Source organism: Pristiophorus japonicus, chromosome 20, assembly GCF_044704955.1.
Source record: "Pristiophorus japonicus isolate sPriJap1 chromosome 20, sPriJap1.hap1, whole genome shotgun sequence".
In the NCBI taxonomy this organism is placed as follows: domain Eukaryota; kingdom Metazoa; phylum Chordata; class Chondrichthyes; family Pristiophoridae; genus Pristiophorus; species Pristiophorus japonicus.
Genome location: NC_091996.1, coordinates 35190614 through 35213603, shown reverse-complemented (window position 1 = coordinate 35213603; position 22990 = coordinate 35190614). Strand labels below are relative to the sequence as shown.

At 42.9% G+C, this 22990-nt stretch overlaps 1 protein-coding gene across 8 annotated transcripts in view; it reads left to right on the top strand.

Annotated features, from left to right (window-relative positions):
• Positions 1-22990, top strand: part of cdk5rap2 (CDK5 regulatory subunit associated protein 2) — a 138694-nt gene that overhangs the window by 88875 nt on the left and 26829 nt on the right. For 6 of the 8 annotated variants that reach the window (XM_070862737.1, XM_070862734.1, XM_070862735.1 and 3 more), the window contains exons 36-40: positions 4107-4158; positions 10590-10727; positions 12357-12604; positions 16736-16879; positions 20845-21162. In XM_070862737.1, the coding sequence (XP_070718838.1) occupies positions 4107-4158; positions 10590-10727; positions 12357-12604; positions 16736-16879; positions 20845-21162 (900 nt within the window). The remainder of the gene's footprint in view (positions 1-4106; positions 4159-10589; positions 10728-12356; positions 12605-16735; positions 16880-20844; positions 21163-22990) is intronic. The other 2 variants (XM_070862736.1, XM_070862739.1) reach the window with 2 other exon arrangements.

Sequence of the window (22990 nt, the reverse complement as noted above, 5' to 3'; positions counted from 1 at the left end):
AATCAATAAATAAAACATTTTCTACTTACCGACTGCAGCACCGGGAGCCCTCCAACAGCGTGCTGGGATGCCCCCCTCAGTGTGTCTCTGTCAGTGTCTCTATCTCTCTGTCTGTCTGTGACTCTCATTCTCTGTCTGTCAGTGTCTGTGTTTCTGACAGCGAGGGTAGAGGGAGGGGGGGCGGGAGAAGGGGATAAGGGGGAGAAAGGAGATTGGGAGGGGGGGGGGGAGAAGGAGATTGGGGGTGGGGGGGGGGATGAGAAGGAGGAGGGAGGCTGAACGGGCCGGGCCCGAGACTTGGGAGGGAGGTCGGTTCGGTTCGGGGGGAGGGAGGTCAGGTCGGATCCAGTCCGGAGGGGCGGGGGGGGGGGGGGAGGAGAGGAGTGGGTGTCCGGTGGGGGGGGAAGCGGGTGTCGGGGGCGGGGGGAGCAGGTGTCGGGAGCGGGTGTCGGGTCCAGGGGTGGGGGGGGGGGGGGGGGAGCGGGTGTCGGGTCCGGTCCGGTCCAGAGACGGGAAGCGGGAGTCGGGTCGGGTTGGGAGGAAGCAGGAGCTGGCCATGGGAGGAGCCTTATTCACGCAGCCCCAGTGAGGCCATTCGGCCAGGGCTAGGGGCTGCGTGCTTTGGCCCCTCCCACACAGTTTTGGGCGCCTGGAGCTACTGCACTTGCGCGGCCACTGTAGCGCGCATGTGCAGAGGTCCCGGCACTGTTTTCGGCGCAGGAACCTGGCTCCGCCCCCTACAGCTCCTGCTGCGCTGCGCCGAGGGCCAGAGGACCTGCAGGGAGCTGGAGAATCTGGAGGTTTTTTTTAGGCGCACTTTGTGGCGCGAAAAACGGGCGTCCAGGTCGGGACTGCGCCGTTCTAGGTGCGGCTTGAAACTTGGGCCCAATAAATCTTCTCCTAAATCCAACTTTATACCTAAGCTTTTATCACCTCCTCTAACCCTCTCAGAATTGTTTTACATTTTCTACTTGAAATGTTTAAAAGCACGATATAAATGGAAGATGTCTGTTCCATCTGTCTTTGGCACTTTTATTAAAATTAATAAATTCTCATTAAGAGCAAGGACAAAAGACTTTGGAAGTTTGTTGATTGATTGACTTACTTATTTACTCCACTCACTGACTCTGAGAGGGAGGAGTTGTGTGGAGCATTGACCAGTTGGGCCGAATGGCCTATTTCTGTGCTGTAATTTCTGTGTGATTATGTGAAGTATGTTCACATTATTATACTTTTCCAAATATAAAAATCGGTTCTAGGAAAAGAGGAAGTATAAAATGGAGCCATGAAAAGATAAAATTAGAGCATGCAATTCATTTTGAACGGCCATTTTCTTGCACTTGAGGTCTTTCTCTTTGTCCACCATAGCTATATTTGAAGAGGTACTTGATTTGGTACCTACTTGTACATTGACTTTCCTTTGTGTTTTGTCTGGAGTATAAAAATCGCTATCACCCAGATAATATCCAAAATGCTGACTCTGCCTTTTCGTCCTAATGTATTACCAATATGTTTAAAACAAGCCTTTGTTCTTTTCATCCTTGGTTTTCTCTCTCTCTCTTTCCTACAAGAATGGCATTCTAAAACCTGTCTGCATTTTTTTAACCTAAAACTAAGGGCAAAAGTCAATATACAGAATAGAGCCTGGAATTTTTTTCATCACAATTTCCCCAATTATCGGCATAACCAGTGCAATAGATCAGAGAATTTTAAGCGCAAATTGCGTTCAGCGCAACTAGAGTTTCTGCAATCTTTTGCACTAGTTCTAAAAACATTGGGCCCAAGTTTCGGGTGGAGTTGCTCCTAGTTTTTTGGAGCAACTAGTTTAGTTTTGAGTATGTTAGAAATTGCAATTCTCGGATATTAGTTTGCTCCAGTTCTAGTGAGTTAGTTTAGGTTGGCTTTAGGTAAGGTACTTTTTTTTCAAAAGGGGTGTGTCCAGCCACTCATGCCTGTTTTGCAAGTTTCGGCAGTGAAAACTTACTACAAACTAACTTAGGATGGAGTAAGTGTCCACTTTTGTAAGTTCTGAAAAACCTTTCCTAGAGTTAAGTTTAGTGCAGGCACAGCCAGAGACAGCGGGTAGGAAGCATTAAACACAAAGGACACATCAACATCACAACAGCGGGGGGTAAGGGAAGTTAGAGGATTTTCCATAAACACCTTCACAACAACATTAAAGAAGCAAAGTACATTTAAAGCGCTAAGCACTAAACAAAGCAGTGCATTTAAAGCACGAAGCACAAAAAGTAATAAACAATTAATTAATAAAAAATAGAAGGAACCCTGCACCTAAAGCACCAAGACCAAAGTAATAAGTAATCAATCAATAAAAAATAGAAGGGAAGGTGTCTCTGTCAGTGTCTCTCACTGTAGTGTCTCTCTCTCTCTCTCTCTCTCTCTCTCTCTCTCTCTCTCTCTCTCTCTCTCTCTCTCTCTCTCTCTCTCTCTGACAGTGAGGGGTGTGTGTGGTGGGATGGGGAGGGGGTGTGTGTGTGTGTGTGTGTGTGGGGTGTGTGTGTGTGTGTGTGTGGTGGGGGGAGAGGCTGGAAGGAGGCACCCTTGCTCTCTCCTCCGGCCCTTCGAGCATTGAGTGCCCCCCAACCCACGCTCCTCCATCCCTGTTGCCACGCTCCCCTCCCCTCCATTCCTGTTGCCACGCTCCCCCGAGCCATTGCGCAGGCGCACATGCTCCAGCGCGCCTGCGCAACGTTGCCGGCACTGTGAAGAAGGCATGATCCCTAGCCCGCCCCCCTGCAGGCAGACTGCTCCCCAGGGAGACTACGCTGCGCCACGCCATGGTCCAGGGGGACCGGAGAATTGCTACAGAATATTCCGGCGCACCTTCGAGCCCAGGCAGGTCACGTAAGTCTCGGAGGTGCGCCATTTTCACCAGATGCCGAAACTTGGGCCCATTGTGCTAGAAGCAGGTCCTGCCCTCAAAACTGGCCACACCCCCAGGGTGAATTAATCACCATTGGGCCTTCGAGGAGACTCCAAAAATTAAGCTGGATCTTTTGGATACAAGGACACTTAATAGCTACGTTTTGAAAAGTTTTAAATGTTTTTTTTTTAATTTTAAGAAGGGACTGACCCCAATATAACTAAAAATAAATTTTGGTATTTTTTTGTCATTTTCAGTAATTTAAAATCGTGTTACTCACAGGTAGTGGATTGACACTGAGTTAAAATGCTTAATCTTAGTGATAAACCCATTTTCAGCTGTATTAATCAAACTTTACTAAGTTACCAGTCTTAAATAAGTAAGGAATTTTATTTAAAGCAAAATATATTTTTTTAAATCTTTTTTAAAGCACTGCTCGTTCATGGCAGACTTTGTGTTTGGCAATATGCAAACTCTGTTTGGAGGGGTGGGGGGGCGGTGAGAAAGAGGACCCTTTTCAAAACTGGCGCATTTTGCCAATTGCGCACAAAGCGGAAACTCTGCCCTCTGTGTGCAAATTTATAGTTTTTGGGTATCCAATTTCTGTGCAGAAGGTGGCATAGATGTTTTTAGGTGTTCAATTAATTAAGATCTTGCAGTGGAGTGGTTCAGTAGCTAAATGCAAGGGTGTTAAGCTCATCAGAGAATGGAATTAGATTCCGTTTGAATTAACATTTGTACTTACGGTTAACCTCATCCTTAGCCAGAATGTGTGTAGGAGGGAGGAGAAATGGCCTGTATTATTCAAATATGCTTTCGGAGAAATGTACAATGGGGACTGATCAATTCTGGAATTGCAAATACTGGAATGGGAATCATTTTACAATAAGAGGACTTTTTTTTGTTGTAAATCAAATAATGTAATGATCTGAAATTTCCTGATGCAAGAAATATTAAACAGATGAAAAGAATCAAATATTTGAGATCAGTCAGAGTAAGTGTTCAGTTTATAATTTTTTGAACCTAGTTCTATCTGGCTTGTCTAACTATCATATATTGAACATTTATTCAATAGATTTCTATATTTTTATGGCTGTTGGTCTTTCAAATTTTATGGGATTCATACTGGACAACAAAAATATTTGTAAACTAAATATGCCTATTTAAATTTGTACTGAAATAACCTCCATTTTCTGCATTCTTGCCTGTTCGTATATTACAGGCGATGCATCTTCTGTTGGTGGAGACAACACACTTCTTGATTTCTCTCAAAGGTAGGTAAATACAATGCTTTCAAAAACCATGATTTGATGCCCTTCATTCAGTTTATCTCAACCCAATTTTCCATGTTATCCAGTTGCTAAATCAAGGTTAATCTGTACTGTTCACTTATAAGCTACCTCTGTTTAACCAGGATATAGGTGAGCTGATTTGGTGCACTGTGATTTATTTTGAGACCTTGAAGAGAGAAAGTATCTTTCCTGATAATCTGAAATATTAATACTGCATTTGTTCTGGATGTTTGAAATAACATGCAGCAGGCTGGTTTAAAGACATAATGAGATTGGACTTGCAGTGTTTTATTTGCAATCTTACTAAAGTATTAATGGTTTGGCAAGTGTACCTAGTATCACTACATAAGCAAATCCTATTTATAAAGGAGTAGTAGGTGACCAAATAGATCTTTCTTTTTTGACAATGGACTAGACTTTCACCTTCATTTACAAATAGCATATCATCACAAAGTAGGACTTGATAGACACACTAAAGCATCAACAGCTTTAAGGCTTTACGCAATACATTGAAGGAAGATAATTTCCCTATTGTATTCCAATTCTCCCAAATAACTTTGGCAGACTACAAAGCCTTGCTGCAATCAACTGAGAAAATTAGACTTGAGATATTATTTTTTGAAAATTCAATATCCTTGTCTGATAGCAGCACAATATGAAATTATGACAAGTTGTAACCTTGAGCTTAAAATTGAACTTTTCCTTACGATTTGTTCATTTTCTCGAACGCTTTAAGCTATAAAAATGAAACCATCCTCTTATTTATTACTGAGTTGCCCTGAGCTTTGAAATTCAATTTCCTGCTGCCGAGTCAAAGGAAATATTCTCATGACAAAAGGAGAGGGGTTGCTTAAGAGAATAACTTACAAAGGTTTAAAATTTCATTTCTGAGAATTAGAGAAAAGGATTGAAACATTGTGTTGGTTATTTTTAATTTCTGAAAGATAACAAATTCTCAACATTGCATATTAATGAGCTACAGTAGACATCATAAGAACCTGGTATAATTTGTTTTCATGTGAATAAGGTAGTTAGAATATGGGATCACTAAAGTAACTTGTCCTTAATTTCATCACTCAATTTTTCTGGTCATGCACTAAACATTTCAAATGATTTTTCCCAATGTCAGTGATTTATATTATAATGATCAAATGTCTGTGGAGAACCAGACTCAATTGTTTACACCAAATTCAGGAAATAAGAGTGCACTTTCTTTACACACACAGTTGCTCAATTGTAATGGTTTCTCACCCACTAGTTTGCTGTCATTATCCTACGAAGGGCAGCATTCAGTAAGCTTGATGAGTGACCATTGTTGTAGTTGTGAGGAATAGCAGTGATGCAAACATTTCCTGCTGGCATTTATGAAATTTCAGAGATGGTTTTGCCAAATTCCATGAAGAGCTGATGGGATTTGTCTCTTATTTTGATGCACAGGAATATGGATTTCACCAAGAAGCACCATTGCTGATTTCTTCCGGGTCTGCTATGAAAATCTTGTGTGCTTGTTAGTGAGGTTTTCAACCAACCTTCTAATACATTTTGTGCTTTTACAAAAAAATCAATTCGAAACTAGCTATCACATTTTTCCTAATTTTCTGATGGTTTCCCAACTTTGTTGACAGGGACTCAATCACCCAATGTTGCATTCGTGATGCAGTGAATTGAGGAGAAACTTTTTCACTCAGAGAATTGTTAACCTGTGGAATTCTCTACCGCAGAAAGTTGTTGAGGCCAGTTCGTTAGATATATTCAAAAGGAAGTTAGATGTGGCCCTTACGATTTAAAGGGATCAAGGGGTATGGAGAGAAAGCAGGAAAGGGGTACTGAGGTTGAATGATCAGCCATGATCAGCACCACCATCTTATTGAATGGTGGTGCTGGCTCGAAGGGCTGACTGGCCTGCTCCTGCACCTATTTTCTATGTTAGAAACATCTTGAACTTGTGTACAAAGTCTCTTTGTAAACAGTCATTGTTGGCAGTCGATTCACTATATTCAACAGCTAACAGATGTATCTTGGCAATAAACTTCCCTTACTTGGGATGGGGAGGGCAGTAGATAAGACCTTCACATAGTTTGGACAGGTCGTGCATGTGTCACAAAAGCAGTCCAGCATGCATCGCCTTGAATTGTTTTTTAAAATCCAATGGTGGTCGTCCAAATTGGTTTGGCTACACTGATTTTTAAAACTTTTTCTCTTGGGTTTCTACATCATTCATTTCAAGAAAAATAATTTTAGGTGTGGTAGTGTGCTAATTTTAACCTGTGCATCATCAATTTCTTAAACCAATCATCTTGTATTTTAATGAATTAATTAATTCTGCAGCAGATAACTTTTCTCCAATCACTTTAATCATTGCCATATGGAAAAATTGCAATATGGGTAATGCAAGCTACATCACTTTCCAAACCTCAATGTCGTTCGTGTTAGATTGTCACTTTAAAAAAAAATTACAATTTTGTGTCAGCTGTGGCTCAATGAGTTGCACTCTCCCCTTTGAGGCAGAAGGTTGTGGGTTCAAGTCCCACTCCAGAGACGAGCTCAAAATCTAGGCTCGACATTAAACCGAGGCTCCATCTGCTTTCTCTAGTGGATGTAAAAGATCCCCGGCAGTATTTCGAAGAAGATCAGGGGAGTTATTTCCAGTGTCCTGGTCAATATTTATCCCTCAAAGAACAGATTAGGCTCAATTTTCCCCAATTATCTGCATCGTCTTTGGAGTAAATTAAATCTCCAAGTTTCCCTAAAGTTTCTGCGCTAGCATAATTCACTTGGGTAGGATTTTTTTAGGCTACGATTTTTTTTTACCTCATTGGGGGCATAACCTGCCACCCGTGCCAATTCTGGTCATTTAAGCAAGTTTGGCCAGCTCCAATTTACTCCAATTTTTGTTAGGACGGCGTATGTGACCGCTCTGGAGAAAAACCTTCTGGGCAATTAACAAAATCGGCGCAGGAAGAGAATCGGCGTAGAAGATACAGTTCCACAGTCGGGATAGCAGCAGCAGAGAGGTGGGGGTGGGGGGAGGCCTTTCGGCCATGGTTAGGAGCGGCACCGGGAGGAGGGGTGGCCTTTTGGCTAGGGTTAGCAGCAGCACTCGGGACCGGGGGGGGTGGGGGAGAGGAAGGGATAGACTTTTGGCATAAATACTTTAATAATTTAATGCTGGTAAACTGCTGCAACGTGCGAGGTGCTTGTGCAGGTTGCTGTGAGCTGCCAGAATGTATTGTATGTTTCACTTTCCAGCCTCAGCCCGCAGTGTGTCCCTGGTTACCCTGGCAACCCGATCTTTTTTGGCGCAGATCTTGGGCTCCACCCCCAAAGTTAAAGGACAGGCTAGGCAGCGCCAAAATCAACAATTCAAACTGGGAAAGTGGGATGATTTTTTTGGGCGTAGTTGGGCCCCAAAAACAGGTGTAACTCTTCAAGTACTCCAAAAAACAGCTTTGGGGAAAATTGAGCCCTAAATCTGGTCATCACATTGCTGTTTGTGGGAGCTTACTGGGCGCAAATTGGCTGACGTGTTGCCCACATTACAACTGTGAATACACTTCAAAAGTACTTCAGTACGTCCAGATTTAATGAAAGGTGTGGGTTTTTTTTTAAAAGCCATGCAAAAGAATTCCATGCTTGAACTGTAAATGTAACTGTCCCCCACAAATGTAAAAATACATTGGCTGTCCAGCTGAATGTAGATGAGAGAGAAAGTAGAAAAATAGGTCAAGACTTAGACTGCATATGAAGTGTTTATTGAGAGAGATCCAAATGGTAGGTTCTAATGAAACTGGCAAACTTTTCACTAATTTTCATGAGGATTAAAATCACAATTAGTGGAGCAAACCGAGGATCCAATGATGACAACTACATTTAAAATATTCACACTGCTTGCCTGCAATATATGTATGGTATTGAGGGTGCTGTTACATGCACACTTTCTGGTCCTGGTATGGCCCCTGTGCACGCTAAAGCCAAGTAGAGCGAGACTTCTCCCATACCGCCATCAAGCTGTTATCGCACAGCATTTCAATTTTCATAAGCTTTCATTTAACATCAGTCTGGTAGGAAACCACATTTTTTTTAAAGTTTGAAACTTTGATGGAATGTTTTTAATGTTGTAGGGCAGTGACACTGCCGCCCATGTACTTTAAAACTTAGCTGCCCAGGGAGCAATGCTCTGCGTGGGTGTTGCTGCAGTGTCGGCTTCGCCCTGTGATCTCATCCTTACCTCTGAGTCAGAATATTGTGGGTTGAAATCTTACTTGAGGGCTGAACGTATAATCTAAATTTACACTTCAGTGCAATACTGCGGAATTCCCAGGATGGCAGGACTGACATATGAAGAAAGATTGGATCGACTAGGCTTATATTTACTGGAATTTAGCAGAATGAGAGGGGATCTCATAGAAACATCTAACATTCTGACGGGATTTGACAGGTTAGATGCAGCAAGAATGTTCCCGATGTTGGGGAAGTCCAGAACCAGGGGTCACAGTCTAAGGATAAGAGGTAGGCCATTTAGGACCGAGATGAGGAGAAACTTCTTCACTGAGAATTGTGAACATGTGGAATTCCCTACCACAGAGAGTTGTTGAGGCCAGTTCGTTAGATATATTCAAAAGGGAGTTAGATGTGGCCCTTACGGGTAAAGGGATCCGGAGGAATGGAGAGAAAGCAGGAAAGGGATACTGAAGTTGCATGATCAGCTATGATCTTATTGAATGGTGGTGCAGGCTCGAAGGGCCGAATGGTCTACTCCTGCACCTACTTTCTATGTTTCTAAGGCAGAGGTTTGTAATCTTTTTGCCTCTGAGACCCTCCTCCCGTGTTACTAAATTTTCACTGACCCCTGTAACATAACACAAGTATTTTTTCCATGTAAAAATTGTGTGTGGGGGGAGAAAGAGGAGGAGGCAGTTTGTTCCACAGTCTGTGTTGGTTGTGGAGGGGCGGGGAGCCGGGCTGGGGGGAGGTTCCGGGTTTTAGTCACACATTCCATTACCGGGCCTTAATGCCAACAGAAAGTTCTGAAAACTGCACTTCCAGGCTGCACCACCGAGTGGAGCCTCTTGGTAACAGTTTCGGGGGATTACCAAGCCGGGGCCTGGAGTCGGTAACCAGCGCCCAGCCCACTGATGCCAGTCAGTCACCCTGGGGCAGCCAGGGGCCCTCGCACACCAGCCAAACCTGCAATGTCTCTGTTTGCAGCCCCGGACCCAGGCTGATGTCGTCCACAGGACACTGAGCTGCTCCAGCCCCATCCGACAGCAACCTCTCCTGCAGTCGGTCCAAGGGCCTGCCCCAGTCTGCAGACTTCCCTAGATATGCCCCGCCCTGAGAAACTGGTTATTGTCTGGCAGCCTCCTTGAACCCCTGGTCTAAAGTACCATCTTTTGGATGAAGCACTAAACTGTACAGGTGGCCGTAATTGACCCTAGAACACTGCTCGCTAAAGAGCGGAACGACCTCCAAGTACCCTGGCCAAGACTTATCCTTCAACTAACATCACCAGAAAAAGAGATTAACTGGTTATTTATCTCATTGTTGTTAAACTGCAAAAAGCATATTGCTGGAGAAAAAGGTAATACAATTCTAAATGTTGTACTTAGTTGAACAACTCTAGGTCTTGCATACCGGTTTAGTGAAATTTATGTCATGAGGGGTATGATTTGTACTGTATTTTCCCCTCTTGCAGTGCTTCAGAGGAAAGGAAAAATATCATTTTGTGGCAAAATAAAATGTAGGAGCACTTTTAAAAAGGATCCACTGTACATTACTGCTAATGAGTAATTGGAGGTAGATGCTGTTCCAGCAAGTATGATTAAATGGAACAGTCTGCTGAGGCTAAGAGCTGCTCACTAATCCTAATGCATTTATTAATCTCCTACCACTGTTCTTAAGATAACAGATACTCTGAATGCTGAACAGGGGAGTTCTTAAAGCAATAGAAATGATTCTGTGTTCTCCATTCATTGGTACACCGATGAATGCATGAAAAGAAGCAGAACTTGTCTATATGTGAAATGTTGATAAAAGTGGTTCAGTATCCTGATTACGGGAAAAATGGAGGTCGGTTGACGTGTGGATTAGTTGCCTGATGTATTCTGCTAATGTTTTGAAAGTTACTGCCATCGCTGAAGCTTTTCTGTCAAATTTAAGTTTTACTTTGTGTAGGATAAAGTCAAAAATGGACTCGTACTTTTTGGGGGGGGAGGGGAGGGGATGTTTTTTCTGTGCTTTAGGCAACTGTAAGAACACTGCCTGATCGCTTTCCATGCTATATGCCTGCAAAAGTGCCTTGGACTTGCCTGGAACAGGTTTACGGCTTCTGGCATGCATTTAATGTAAAGAAGCATGCTATCCAAATTTAGCCCCATCTACCGAGAATCTCTTTTTTCCTTCTCTCTGGCTAGTCCTCGCAGCCTGCAGTATGAAGTTCTCTACCTTCGAAAGCAGCTAGAAAGTGAGCGCAAACAGCTGCACAAGCAGCTGAATGAACTTCTCCGTAAGAATCAGGCCTTGTCACGGGCAACTAAAGAACAACTTGAGCAGTAAGTTTATACTCTACATTAATGTGGGCTAAGATGTGCATCTTTTAATGTTTTACTATTGAAGTAATTCATTAAGACACAAATGTATTTGTTACAAATATACCGTTGAATATTCTGCTCCAAAGAATGCCGTGGAAGTACAGACTTGGTAGTTTATGAACTTTGCGTTGAAGTCTGATGCAGGCACTGCCAATGCATTTGTATAGATTAGGGCTCTACTCGTCAGCTACTCACGGGCTAAACTATCAGGGGAGACGAGACTTTTGTAATCCAAACACAGAATTAAGAGTTGTAGTCCAAATTTCAACTGCTATTCAAACTCCAGTCTCATCGTTCCACTTTGACTTGAAAGTGCACAGTTGAAACTGAAGATAGAACTGTAACAAGCTAGATATTGGTACTAGCAGCCTGGAAACAGATCCATGTTGCCGTGGGATGTTTCTGGATTATGTCACTGTTACCTGGTTTACCGTGGGAGCTTTTGTAGTGGAATTAACACACAACCTTCTGCCTTTATATTAAGTTGGGTTTTGTGGACCGACTCTGGCCCGGGTGATGACTCCACAGGGTGAACTTAATGCGTACGATCTGAAATTTAGTAGGCTAAGACCTCTGTCTTTGTGGTCATAATGTGTCCTTAGGAATTCTGCTGGTCAGTATTGCAAAAACATTTACAATATATTTTCTTTTAAAAAGTAAATGAGATCCTGGCAATGTATGTCCTCTGCAACACTTGGTAATAATCAGGTGGGTAGCTTCAAAATTGTAATCAGAAGAACATTGAAGTGCTGAAACCCTTTCATTTGTCGCTCACTCAACACATTTCCTTTTTTCATTATGCTTCATGTACAGAAGGGAAACATTTAGGGGCTGAAATTGCCCCTTTCTATAAGAGCCTCAGAGGCGGCCACGGGTCGGCAAGGACTCGCGCCGAGGAGGGGCCACCATTTTGTAAATTGCCCTCAATTTTTGGAACCCCGCCTGTTTTCTCGTCGTGTTCGTGCTGACCCCTTACCGACCGGCGGTGACCCCCTTTCCAACCCCCGCAGGAAACTGCACCGTGTGAAATTGCCCCGTGGGGCGGCGCTGCCGCCGGTTGGTGCCACTAACTGCTTTTCCCGGCGGGAACCTTCCTGTGACTAGGCGACACGTCCGCCCTTAAAGGGGAGGGCGCACTGCCGTGGCTGGCATTTTATTTTAATTGTCGGCTGACTGCAGGTTGGCCCAACAATGGCGGTTGCGAGTTTGGCCGGACTGGCAGCCCGGCACTCCCGGCCCGGCTGAAATCCTCCCTGGTGGCCCAGTGTTTGCCACTAAAGTGGCTGCAAGGTTCGCAGCGGCCTTTCCCTTTAACTGAAGGGGAAGGATGTTGTGATGCGACACATCCGCACTGCGTCACGCTGATGTCATCGGCGCAGCGCTGATGACTCCGAGTAACAGCCGCTCTGACCTGCCCGCACTTCCGGCCCGTGATGACACCACTTCCGTCGCAATACAATATAAAATTCAAAGAGCTGAATTTCTCCGGATTGGACGCAGGGCAATTTCGACCCTTTTAATAGAAGTTTACAGAAAAGTTGAAAAGAATTAAGTACAATGCATTTAATCTGACCAATTTTTCTTCCACAGGCTTGCAAAAGAGGTGCAGGAAAAGAACAAAATAATTTATTGCTTGCAGCAACAGTTAAGTCATCAATCACATGTGCCGTCCACCAGCCAAGTCTCCTCAGATTCTGAGATATCTGATAGGAACTCTATTAGTTCACATGAAAGTCAATCGACGACATCTGAGCCACCACTCATTGGTGAAAACTCCAGTAAGAACCGTAGTGGTAGACAGCGCAGTTTTCAAAGGAGACTTTCACATAAGTCACCAGGTGAGTTACATTCTAGTGAAGAAATGTGAAATTTTAAAGTTTGAGTAAATAATGCATTAATATTGGGGAATAATCTTGTTCTGTTGAAACATTCCTTGAACGGTTTTCTTAAATAAGAACTTTTATTTTTATATAGTTCACAGCCTCAGGACATCCTAAAACACGTCACAGCTAGTAAAAGTAATTTTCACGTGTAATCGCTGTTGTGATGTAGGTAACATGACAGCCAATTTGCACACAGCAAGGTCCCACAAACCGCAATAACATAATTAATCATTTCGTTATACAGGTGTGATGTCCGAAATCCGTAAACCTCGGGACTGAGGCCGTTCCGGATCCCAAGCATTTCCGGATTTTGGCACATCTTTGCCTCGGGGGGGGGGGGGGCGGGGGGCGGGAGGAGGAGGAGGAAAGAGGTCGGGAAGGGGGGAGAAGGAGAAGGAGAAGGAGGTGGAGGGGGAGGGGGAGGAAAGAGGTCGGGAGGTGGGGGCTGAGGAGGGGGAGTCCGGATTTTAGAACATTTTCCGGACAACCCCGCCACAGAGAGGCCCAGATTCCGTGGCCCCAAGTTTCCACATGATTTGCTCCTGATTTTTAGGAGCAACTGGTGTAGAATGGAGTATCTTAGAAATCGGAATTCTCGTCATTTAGTTTGCTCCAGTTCTAGTCAGTTGGAACAGTTTCACTTTGGAACAGAATTTTTTTTCAAAAGGGGCCGTGTCCGGCCACTTACGCCTGATTTCAAAGTTTCGTGAGTGAAAACTTACTCCAAACTAACTTAGAATGGAGTAAGTGAAGATTTTTGTACGCTCGAAAAAACCTTGTCTACACTTTAGAAAATCAGGCGTAGGTTACAAATCAGGCGTAGGGAACGGTGGGGGTGGGTGTTTAAAGGGAAGTTTACAAACATTAAACACTTCAGTTTTACAATTAAAGAGCCATCATCAATAATAAATGACAAATACATCAATAAATCAACCAATAAATCAATCAAAAAAATTAATAAGAAATAATTTTTTTTTAAATCAATAAATAAAACATTTTCTACTTACCGACTGCAGCACCGTGAGCCCTCCAACAGCGTGCTGGGATGCCCCCCTCAGTGTGTCTCTGTCAGTGTCTCTATCTCTCTCTCTGTCTGTCTGTGTGTCTCTCATTCTCTGTCTGTCAGTGTCTGTGTTTCTGACAGCAAGGGGAGGAGGGGGGTAGAGGGGGGGAGAAGGGAGATGGGGGGGGCAGGGGGAAAGGAGATGGGGGGGAGAAGGAGATTGCGGGGGGGGGGGGAAGAAGGAGATTGGGGGTGGGGGGGAAGGAAATTGGGGGGGGAAGGAGAAGGGGGAGGGAGGCTGAACGGGCCGGGCCCGTCCCCAGCACCAGATTTGCAGGTAGGTGGCGTTGGGTCGGTTCGGGTCGGCGGGAGGGAGAGGGAGGTCAGGTCGGATCCAGTCCGGGGGGCGGGGGGAAACTGGTGTCGAGTCCGATCCGGTGGGGGGGGGGGGGGAGCGGGGTGTCGGGTCCAGTCCGGGGGGGGGGGGGGAGCGGGAGTCGAGTCGGGTCGGGTCGGGAGCAAGCAAGAGTTGGCCGTGGGAGGGACTTTATTCACGCAACCCCAGTGAGGCCATTCGGCCAGGGCTAGTGGCTGCGTGCTTCGGCCCCTCCCACACAATTTCGGGCGCCTGGAGCTACTGCACATGCGCGCCCACTGTAGCGCGCATGTGCAGAGGTCCCGGCACTGTTTTCAGCGCAGGGACCTGGCTCCGCCCCCTACAGCTCCTGCTGCGCTGCGCCGAGGGCCAGAGGACCTGCAGGGAGATGGAGAATACGGAGGTTTTTTTTAGGCGCACTTTGTGGCGCGAAAAACGGGCATCCAGGTCGGGACTGCGCCGTTCTAGGCGCGGCTCGAAACTTGGGCCCCGTAACTCCGGGTTTTGGATGTTGCATCTGTAGTGATGCAGGTTGAAGGATATTTGGAGAACTGCCCTGCTAGTTCGATAATGAATAAGAATGTTTCGTGGCAGCATTCTGTTACTTTAGATCCAGTACTTCACAGAACTCTATTCAGCTTCTTTATAAATGAGCATTTTCTTATTACCAAGAATTGCTTTTCCAGTCATTATGTTTTCACCTCTATACAAACTATTCCAGATTTCAAAAGTTTCTACTTTCCAAAGTACTACATGTTCATTTTTTCCTGCACTATATGTTCTAATTCCCACGTAAACCTTGAATTTTGATGCGTGCATACTTGTTCCTCCTTTTGATTTTAAGAATATGAAGTAGACTGCTTGGTATTGTAGTTTGATTGCTTTGATACATTAGGCCACTAAGTGATGGGATGCGGGATAGACCGTACAATTCCGTGCATGGTGAGGTTCTGCTCGAGTTGGTGGGATGTAAAGCAGAAGCTTAATGCTTGCCTGTGGGAGGTAGAAAGAAAACATTTGAGATTAAGTTCCTCTCTTTGTAGCTGGTTACAGAGCAGAATTGGCAGTAACTTGCATACATCACCTGCTTGCAGTTACATGTGATTTTAAAAAGGGGAAAAAACTTAGAATGACAATTAAAAACTAATAAATATTCTGAACCTTGAAAATGCTATATTGGCTGACGCAAATGATGCAAATTAAAAGCTAGAAAATTAAATGCTGCCAAATATTCCTTTCATTTCTCTTCCTCCAAAGGACCTGTATTACGTGATGGCCTTTGTATACTACAGCTTCTATCTATGGGAATCCTGAATATTGAGGAGAAGTATATGAATATTAGAAATGCAGGCTTTAATATTCCCAAATTGCAGTTTAATATGGGAAGAACAAATCTTTGTATACACCAAGATATCTGTTCCACACAATACTCTAAATTGCCTCGTTTTGTCTTGCAATGAAGCACAGTGACAGATTTTGTTAATCATGACACATAAAAATGAGACTTATAATTAAGGCATACCTTTCAATAGAAAATATTGCTATCCTCTGACATTGATAAAGTAATTACCTACAATGTATTATCCTGACTTTTACAAAGCAAGCGCTGAAAGTTCAGCTGAACTTGTTTTTCCACCATGTTTTAAGAAGCTACATAATTTATTGCTATTTAATCTGTAAGTGATACTGTTCAAGTGGAAACAAAAGATATGATTGAAATTCTTTGGTAATGATACGTGAGAGAGAGAGTTCAGAAGAAGTCCACTATTTGCATTTGCACCACTTGATTTGTGTCACTTGGAAGTAAAATACTTGCAAATGGCAACTTTTGAAGATAGCTTATTTACTATAATTTAAATAGGCCAAGTTCCCTTAAATTAAAGCAGTTGCTTCTACTTTCAAAGTACAAGCTCAGCCACTGATATTTGTTATGGAATGAGTATCTATGACCAGAAAATGAATTGTGAAGAGGTAAAACCAGTTAGAGTTGTGCATGGTGGTGTGCGTGGGAAATGGAGGAAAATTGTTAAAGCTGCTAAACAGGAATGTAAAGGTACAGTGATGTGTACTAATAAGGAAAGTACAGTAATCGTTCTAAATTATCTTCAGTTGGAAGTTGAATTCAAGTTTTTTTTGTAAATATTTTAACTGCTAATGAACTGAAGTTTTTGAATCAAATGCATACTTTTTCAAAGTAATGTTTGTTAAAAAGTCGTGTTGAGTTTCTAGGAACTTTTTCTGACCTTTTTGAAAACTAGTTTGATACATATTTTAATGTGAACAAAATGACTTTCTCAGCATTTTTCCAGAGGCGTTCCTTTTGTTTGTAGATTTGCTAATTCCACTCTAAGCTTTTGTAAGTGATAACAATCTCTTCTTTCAATTCTGAAACACAGATGTTTCAAAATGTCTCTAATATTTAGTCCACCGAGCTGTCTGTGAGCATCCATTTTACATTGCTGTACTGTAGGTTAATGCTGTTGCTGTTAGTGAAAGCTAAAGCTGAGACACTACTTCATTTATTTAGTACGAATATGAAGTGTGTGGTTACAGTATCGCCAGTAGTTACTTTGCTTCCTTATTCTCTTTGGTTCTATTCTCTAGACCCAGTGGAAGTGCACATTTGGGCCTGTAGTTGTGAATATTTAAAAATGTAATGTAGAATATGCCAAGATTTGGTTGTAAACCTTTTACTGTCATGTTTCAGTAGATGCTGTCAAATACCAACTTTCTCCAAGTGGTCTCCCAGCAACTAATGCAAACACGAACCTGTCAAGTGATCCACAGAATAAAGAAGTAAGACTGAGATCTGAACTTTCTGCTTCTCCAGATGCAACGACACAACTTCTAGGTTTGTATTATTTATGTTTCATGAGATGTTCTGGATACCAAGGTTTTAATGTTTAGAATACTATCTACTGTTATTGAAGAAGCTGATCATTTTTTTGAAAGAAGGGATTGTAAAATTGGATTATAAATTTCAAATATCCCTTCTGCTCTTCAAACTCCACCGCCCGCTGAGCCATTCGAGAAGCCATGTTTTATTTCCTCCCTTGGTGATGAGATCCATAGCTAGCATTGAAGCATTTGCTATCTTTCTGCTTTCAGTTGAATAACAGCCTTTCAATAATGATGCATTTACATTGGATCAGACTAACCCGCACCATTTTCAATTGCTTCTTGAACCAATTAGTGTAAGTGATTGTGATAGCCAACTCATTAGTTTGACACTCAGTCTGTGTCTATAGTATGTGTGAGTTGTCAGCAGAATCCTGTGTAATTATGTCAATGTTAGGGTTCTGCACGTGGGTGCATGTTTTAAGCCATATGCAGTTCTGAAGTAATGCATTACAGCATACATGTATGAGTTAAGTGTACAGTTTTAGCACAGCCAGAACCAGCCATTATTTTTCCCCAAATAATTAGAAATTGTTGTCTATATTTTTCAGAAAAAGCATGCTCAAATGTTCAAGTAACATGATATAAAGTCATTTGCGGTCATTTTAGCTTTAGGTGATAGTGTGAAACGGGCAATATTGGATTGGCTGCCTGTAATTCCCTCCCTCCCATATTCCTTTCCATTGACTTCAGTGGAAATTAAAATTGTGAGGTGTATAATGGGCTACAATTCTGATAATGCCCATTTTATACCACTTGTATCAGCAAAAGTTAATATTGTCCCCAATGTGTTAACACATCTGGGTCAGTGTAGGGAAACGCAGAAAAAACATGCAGTGTTGGCTTGTAGGGTAAGTCTGTAGGGGCTAGATAATACTTAATTGTGTCAGGTCTTGTATAAGAGAACTGCAAACCTGGATGACTACCAATGATTTGATGCAGTTCAGTTGAAGAACATTTGCCAAAATAAATTCTCAGTTAGAAGCTCGATTTCATGAGGGGTGAGGAAGTCAAGAGAATTGAATTTATGTTGATTTAAGAACTATAAATTGTGGGAGATGTGAAACTACATAACTCCAAACTCTCCTATTATAGGGCTCAATTTTCCCCAGTGATTTGTGCTGTTTTTTTTGGAGCAGGCTGCTTTTTCTGGCCTAACTTAAGAATGCCCAATTTCCCCAATCAATTTGCACCAGCATAACTCATTTAGTTGGGTTTTTTTTGTTAAGTTTTTTTTTCCTCAAAAAGAAGTAACCAGCCACCCGCGCCAATTCTGGCCATTGAGGGAACTTTGGCCAGCTGATAGTTACTCCATTTCTACTTAGGCCAGCGCATGTGGCCTCTCGAGAAAACCCTTGCGGAGAGTTAAAAATCGGCGCAAGTAGGTACATCGGAGGCCATTCGGCCTGGGCGGGGGGGGCGGGAAGTGGAGCGGAGTGAGACCAGCACTCACTCGAGGACCGGAGAGGCTCGGCAGGGGAGCGAGCAAACTGACCAGCACTCACTCGGGAGGGGCCACAGCGGACCGGGTTGGGAAGGCACGCACTCTGGATTGGAGAGGCTCGGTGGGGGAGGGAGTGCGCTGACCGGCACGCACTCGGGGTGGGGAGGGTGCACAGCGGACCGGGCCGGCACAACTTGCTCTTTAAAAATGGCTGATTGCCAACTCTGAGCTCTCGTGCTAGTGCGCATGCACAGACATTTCAGCGACGTCAAGAACGTCAGATTTTTTTTCCCCCGCACATGTGCAGAAGGCCCGCTGCTTTTTCCAGCGCAGACCGCAGGCTCCACCTCCCCGAGGTGACTGGCCACGCTGCGTGGCTCCAGATTACAGTACAAACATCAAGGAAAGTTCGGACATGTTTTTCTGGCACATTTCTGGACCTAAATAAGCGTGCAACTCTGGCAATACGCCAGAAAACGGCCTTGGGGACAATTGAACCCTTAGTGTTGACCACAATTAAAACAAACATGCAATACTTCAATGTAAAGTTCCATTAATAACGAGCTGAATACAGTGGCTTTTGGGTCTTTGCTGCTGTTTGTCTAGAAGTAAATGAAAGTATCAGCAGAAATTAATTGACCTGTTCGCCATTCAGTTTTTTTGTGCATGTTGGTTTAAGGGGTGGGGGATTCAGAATATTTTCTGTTCCCAATAATCTTCAAACATGTATTAGCAGTAAAACGGTAACAGAAATTCAGTGAAGTTTAAAATTGCTGGTGTATTTCAATGACTGTAGTATTTGAAATGGCCTCCTGTGCTGTAAAGTTCCATTATTCTATGATTTGAATATCTTCATGTGTAGTTGAATCTTGGAACATTAGCTATTTCCAAACCAAAAATGTATCTTTACAGCTGAGTTGAAAATATTTTAGCAATGCAAATTATTTTATTAAGCTGAGCAAAAATATTTTTTTCACCCATTATTTATAATGTGCAATCAATTCTTTGTATGATTTACTTGACGAACCTTTTCATATTGACTTAAGGTTCCTATTACAATTACACTTGATCACCTGGGCAACACTATCATCTCTCTCAAGGCATGAACAGACATTGCTATTCTGCCCCACACCATTTCAAGCAGCAAAAGTTAGTATTCTGTCACAATAGATCCTCATCCTTTGAATTGGCCAGTGATCAGAAGATGTTGTGCAAGCTACAAGGATTGAGCAAAGTAATAGCTGCCCGTGTTCCAATTTACATCCTGAAAAAAAACACATGTCTTGCCAGTTTATTCCATTCCATATATAGCTCATTAGCCGTTGACTTGATTCTGTTGATTGCTTTATGCCTCATAATTACTTATACTGCAGTTACTTACTACTTTTTCATAATGCTTATGCCATGAGCTTTTACAAAGAGTTTTTCACACATTTTGTATACCATTTCTGAAATCTACAACATTGTAGAAGGTTTATGTCGTCATTGCTGCACCTTTACCAATGTTTACATTTGTTTATGCCTAATTTCTTTCTAACTTTATTTTATTTGCGGAACTTATGTATTTTGAAACTTTATTTGTAGCTGAGGTGAGGGGGATAGAGAAAATACTACACTTTCACCGTCTGCACCACTTTTAAATTCAGCTTGTGTTGCCCTCATTTCAGGTCTTCATCTTCCTAAAGGGTTAGAGAGTCTATCTGTGCTCTGGATATGGATTTGTAAACCATGATTTCTGTTGTGTTAGCAGTTCAGAATTGTGTGTGTGTGTAATGTCGTCTGAGCAGCAATTGCTGTATTCATCTTCTGGGCTATGTGTAGTGATAACAAACACGTTCATAAAGAACGTGTTCATGATTTGCTCTAGATTGCCCGAACAGGAAAGCTTCCCACTGGTGCGTAATGCTGGATCAGCACAGTGCTGTGGCATTGGGCATAACTTTCTTTTTATGTTTTTGAACTTTAGGGAAAAGTGCTTCCTCCTGAAGTGATCTTTATAAATTGTAAATGTCACCATCAGGATTCCTTTTTGAAATTCAGTTGCTACAAAGAATTATAATTGTTGTAACGTTTTTTTCAATTGACAACCTTTGGCGCATTTAAAATGTTACAGTACCATAGAGGCCGGGCTGGGGGGGGTGGTGGTGTTACTGAGCCTGACTGAGTGAAGGAACTAAATTAACTTCCATTAGATAGAGCTTTGGTTTCCGCTGCATGTTAATTCATCTTCCTTGCATACTTCTATGTCTGTTATGTTTTCTATGTAACTAAATTATCTTTTACTTAAAACAAATCCAATCCTAAAGACATAAAATTTACATTTTGAGATTTCTTTGGAATAGTTTTTTTTTCCACAGTGATATGGATGTTTTTGAACATTAATTTTCAGATTAATCACCACGTAATTCTCAATCCCTTCAGTTGTATTTCAAGTAATGATGGGTCATTTTTCTTTTTGCCTTCCCACAATACAGACAATGTGGAAGGCATCCCAGTGCCTCAAGAAGTGTTACCTACTAGTGACTGGCCAAATCAGTATGCCAGTAATCAAACATTGCTTGAGCTCCAGAGAAAGAACTCTATACTTCAGGAGCAGCTGATGAACAAGGAAGATCTGAATGAGACCCTAAGGACAGAACTTGACCTGCACCACTCCATTTTGGTAGAGAAACATCAAAATGCTGATAGCCAGATTGCCCATCCACCTGATCACAGTGACCAATCTTTAACAACAGACAAGCAAACTGCAACTTCCACAGAGTCAAAACAAGATCCTGGCCTATGTGCTGCAGGTAATGGGGGCTTTTTTTCATTTATTAATAACAAACTTGCATTTATATAGTGTCTTTATTATTTTAAAAAAATATTTGAGGCAATTCAAGGCATGTGGTCGACTGGCACTGAGGTAGTAAGGGAGAGATTAGGAGGGATGACTGAAAGCTTGGCAGATAGATTGGGCTAGCCAAACTGGAAGCAATACGGTGGAGGAGGATTTCCTGGAGTGCATAAGGGATGGTTTTCTAGACCAATATGTTGAGGAACCAACTAGGGGGGAGGCCATCTTAGACTGGGTGTTGTGTAATGAGAGAGGATTAATTAGCAATCTCATTGTGCGAGGCCCCTTGGGGAAGAGTGACCATAATATGGTGGAATTCTGCATTAGGATGGAGAATGAAACAGTAATTTCAGAGACCATGGTCCAGAACTTAAAGAAGGGTAACTTTGAAGGTATGAGGCGTGAATTGGCTAGGATAGATTGGCGAATGATACTTAGGGGGTTGACTGTGGATGGGCAATGGCAGACATTTAGAGACCGCATGGATGAAGTACAACAATTGTACATTCCTGTCTGGCGTAAAAATAAAAAGGGGAAGGTGGCTCAACCGTGGCTATCTAGGGAAATCAGGGATAGTATTAAAGCCAAGGAAGTGGCATACAAATTGGCCAGAAATAGCAGCGAACCTGGGGACTGGGAGAAATTTAGAACTCAGCAGAGGAGGACAAAGGGTTTGATTAGGACAGGAAAAATGGAGTACGAGAAGAAGCTTGCAGGGAACATTAAGGCGGATTGCAAAAGTTTCTATAGGTATGTAAAGAGAAAAAGGTTGGTGAAGACAAACGTAGGTCCCCTGCAGTCAGAATCAGGGGAAGTCATAACGGGGAGCAAAGAAATGGCGGATCAATTGAACAAGTACTTTGGTTCGGTATTCACTAAGGAGGATACAAACAACCTTCCGGATATAAAAGGGGTCAGAGGGTCTAGTAAGGAAGAGGAAATGAGGGAAATCTTTATTAGTCGGGAAATTGTGTTGGGGAAATTGATGGGATTGAAGGCCGATAAATCCCCAGGGCCTGATGGACTGCATCCTAGAGTACTTAAGGAGGTGGCCTTGGAAATAGCGGATGCATTGACAGTCATTTTCCAACATTCCATTGACTCTGGATCAGTTCCTATGGAGTGGAGGGTAGCCAATGTAACCCCACTTTTTAAAAAAGGAGGGAGAGAGAAAACAGGGAATTATAGACCGGTCAGCCTGACCTCAGTAGTGGGTAAAGTGATGGAATCAATTATTAAGGATGTCATAGCAGTGCATCTGGAAAATGGTGACATGATAGGTCCAAGTCAGCATGGATTTGTGAAAGGGAAATCATGCTTGACAAATCTTCTGGAATTTTTTGAGGATGTTTCCAGTAAAGTGGACAAGGGAGAACCAGTTGATGTGGTATATTTGGACTTTCAGAAGGCTTTCGACAAGGTCCCACACAAGAGATTAATGTGCAAAGTTAAAGCACATGGGATTGGGGGTAGTGTGCTGACGTGGATTGAGAACTGGTTGTCAGACAGGAAGCAAAGAGTAGGAGTAAACGGGTACTTTTCAGAATGGCAGGCAGTGACTAGTGGAGTGCCGCAAGGTTCTGTGCTGGGGCCCCAGCTGTTTACATTGTACATTAATGATTTAGACGAGGGGATTAAATGCAGTATCTCCAAATTTGCGGATGATACTAAGTTGGGTGGCAGTGTGAGCTGCGAGGAGGATGCTATTAGGCTGCAGAGTGACTTGGATAGGTTAGGTGAGTGGGCAAATGCATGGCAGATGAAGTATAATGTGGATAAATGTG